This window comes from Arachis hypogaea, chromosome 10 (genome assembly GCF_003086295.3).
Source record: "Arachis hypogaea cultivar Tifrunner chromosome 10, arahy.Tifrunner.gnm2.J5K5, whole genome shotgun sequence".
In the NCBI taxonomy this organism is placed as follows: Eukaryota; Viridiplantae; Streptophyta; class Magnoliopsida; order Fabales; family Fabaceae; genus Arachis; species Arachis hypogaea.
In genome coordinates this window covers 23,881,730-23,883,855 of record NC_092045.1, presented here as the reverse complement: position 1 = coordinate 23,883,855, position 2,126 = coordinate 23,881,730, and the positions used below count along the sequence as shown (strand labels likewise).

General features: G+C 31.4%; 1 protein-coding gene across 1 annotated transcript; it reads left to right on the top strand.

Annotated features, from left to right (window-relative positions):
* The first annotated feature begins 975 nt into the window (after window positions 1-975).
* Window positions 976-1,425, top strand: LOC140175608 (secreted RxLR effector protein 161-like). Its single transcript, XM_072204134.1, has one exon. It carries the CDS (start codon window positions 976-978, stop codon window positions 1,423-1,425), a length of 450 nt encoding a protein of 149 aa, XP_072060235.1.
* Window positions 1,426-2,126: the final 701 nt, after the last annotated feature.

Sequence of the window (2,126 nt, the reverse complement as noted above, 5' to 3'; positions counted from 1 at the left end):
AAATTTTGATCTATTTTAGATTATGAGCCGTTGAAATTTGAAAAAGCCTCTAAAGACAACAATTGGAAGAAAGCAATGGATGAGGAGATTCATGCAATTTAAAAGAATGACACATGAGAGGTGACAGATTTACCAGCAGATAAGAAGCCGATTGGAGTAAAGTGGGTTTACAAGATTTAGTACAAACCCAACAGTGAAATTGATTGTTTCAAAGCAAGATTAGTTGATAAGGGATACAAACAAAAGCCATGTATCAATTATTTTGAAGTATTTTCTCATGTTGCTAGATTATACACTATTCGTATGATTATTTCACTCTCGACTCAAAATAAGTGAAAGATACATCAAATGGATGTTAAGTCTGCATTTCTAAATGGCACTTTATAAGAAGAAGTGTACGTTGAGCAACCTGTAGGATATGAAGTTCCAGGAGAAGAAGATAAAGTTTTCAAATTGAAAAAAAGCTTTGTACGGGTTAAAACAAGCACCAAGAGCATGGTACAAGAAGATTGATTCTTATTTCACTCAGAATGGTTTCAAAAGATGTCCATTTGAACATGCTCTTTATATCAAGTTCATTGAACCTGGAGATATCTTGATCGTGTGTCTTTATGTTGACGATTTGATCTTTACTGGCAACAATTTGAAGATAATTACAGAATTCAGGAAAGGTATGATAAAGCACTTTGAAATGACAGATATAGGCTTGATGTCTTACTTTCTTGGCATTAAAGTAGTTCAAAAAGATGATGGAATTTTTATTTCTCAGAAAAAATATGTAAATGATATTTTGAAGAAATTTCAGATGGAGTACTCAAAACCAGTTTCTACTCCAGCCGAAGAGAAGTTCAAATTGTTGAAGATAAAGGAAAAACAGTAAATTCTACATATTACAAAATCTTGATTGGAAGTTTGAGGTACTTAACTGCAACCAGACCATATATTGTGTTTTGAGTTGGTTTGCTTAGCAGATTCATGGAGGAACCTTGTACCAACCATTTGCAAGCAGCAAAACGGATTCTTCGATATATCAAAGGTACTTTAAATGATGGTATTTATTATGAAAATACTAATGAAGTGAATCTTGTCAGTTACACTGACAGTGATTGGGCTGGAGATATAGAAACAAGAAAAAGTATTTCGGAATTTGCATTTAATCTTGGTTCTGGTGCAATTTCATGGTCATCAAAGAAACAACCAATAGTAGCACTTTCTACAGCAGAAGCAGAATATATAGCAGCAGGAAGTTGGGCAACACAAGCAGTTTGGCTAAGAAGAATTATTGAGGAATTGAATGAGAAACAAAGTACTCCAACAACAATATTTTGCGATAACAAGCCTGCTATTGCACTTTACAAAAATCCAGTATTCCATGAAAGATCGAAGCATATTGATGTCCGATTTCACAAAACCAGAGAGTGGTGAATGAGAAAGAAGTTTTGATTGAGTATTGTTCCACTGAAGATCAATTTACAGATATATTTACAAAATCATTGAAAATCGAGTCATTTTATAAATTAAAGAAGATGCTTAAAATAATTAATTTTGTAAGCTTAATTTAAAGGAGACAATGCTTAATAATTAAATCAACTTGCACTATATATCATCGCCATTGGAATTATCATGAATGATGACTAAATAAGCAAATAGCTAGAGTTGCATGGATACAAGAATCAAGAAACAACTAAAATACATGAGTCAAGAGCAACATGATTAATAGTCCAAATATATGTGCTGAAAATTTTGAAAACGTCAAAAGAACTAGAGTTCAAATTGAAGAAGGCATGCAAGTGATATATCCACAAGCTTTCTGCCGCCAACATTTAGGATAGTTTATTATGTTAGAAAGTACTTTAGTTACAAGTATATTATAAAATCACCACCTATAAACATCTATAAATAAGTGGTATCATAGTTTTGTAATGTGTGTTTCTTGAAATGAAAAAATATGATTATATAAAGTCCTTCTTTTCATTATTTCATATGAGTATTAATGAGTTTGAGAGATGAAAAATATAATAGTATTATTTATGTGAGTGAGTGATCCTGGAACTAATATAATGTGGATATTTTACTAACAATTTCATATTAACCGAACTAATTCAATCCAAACTAAAAAATATAAT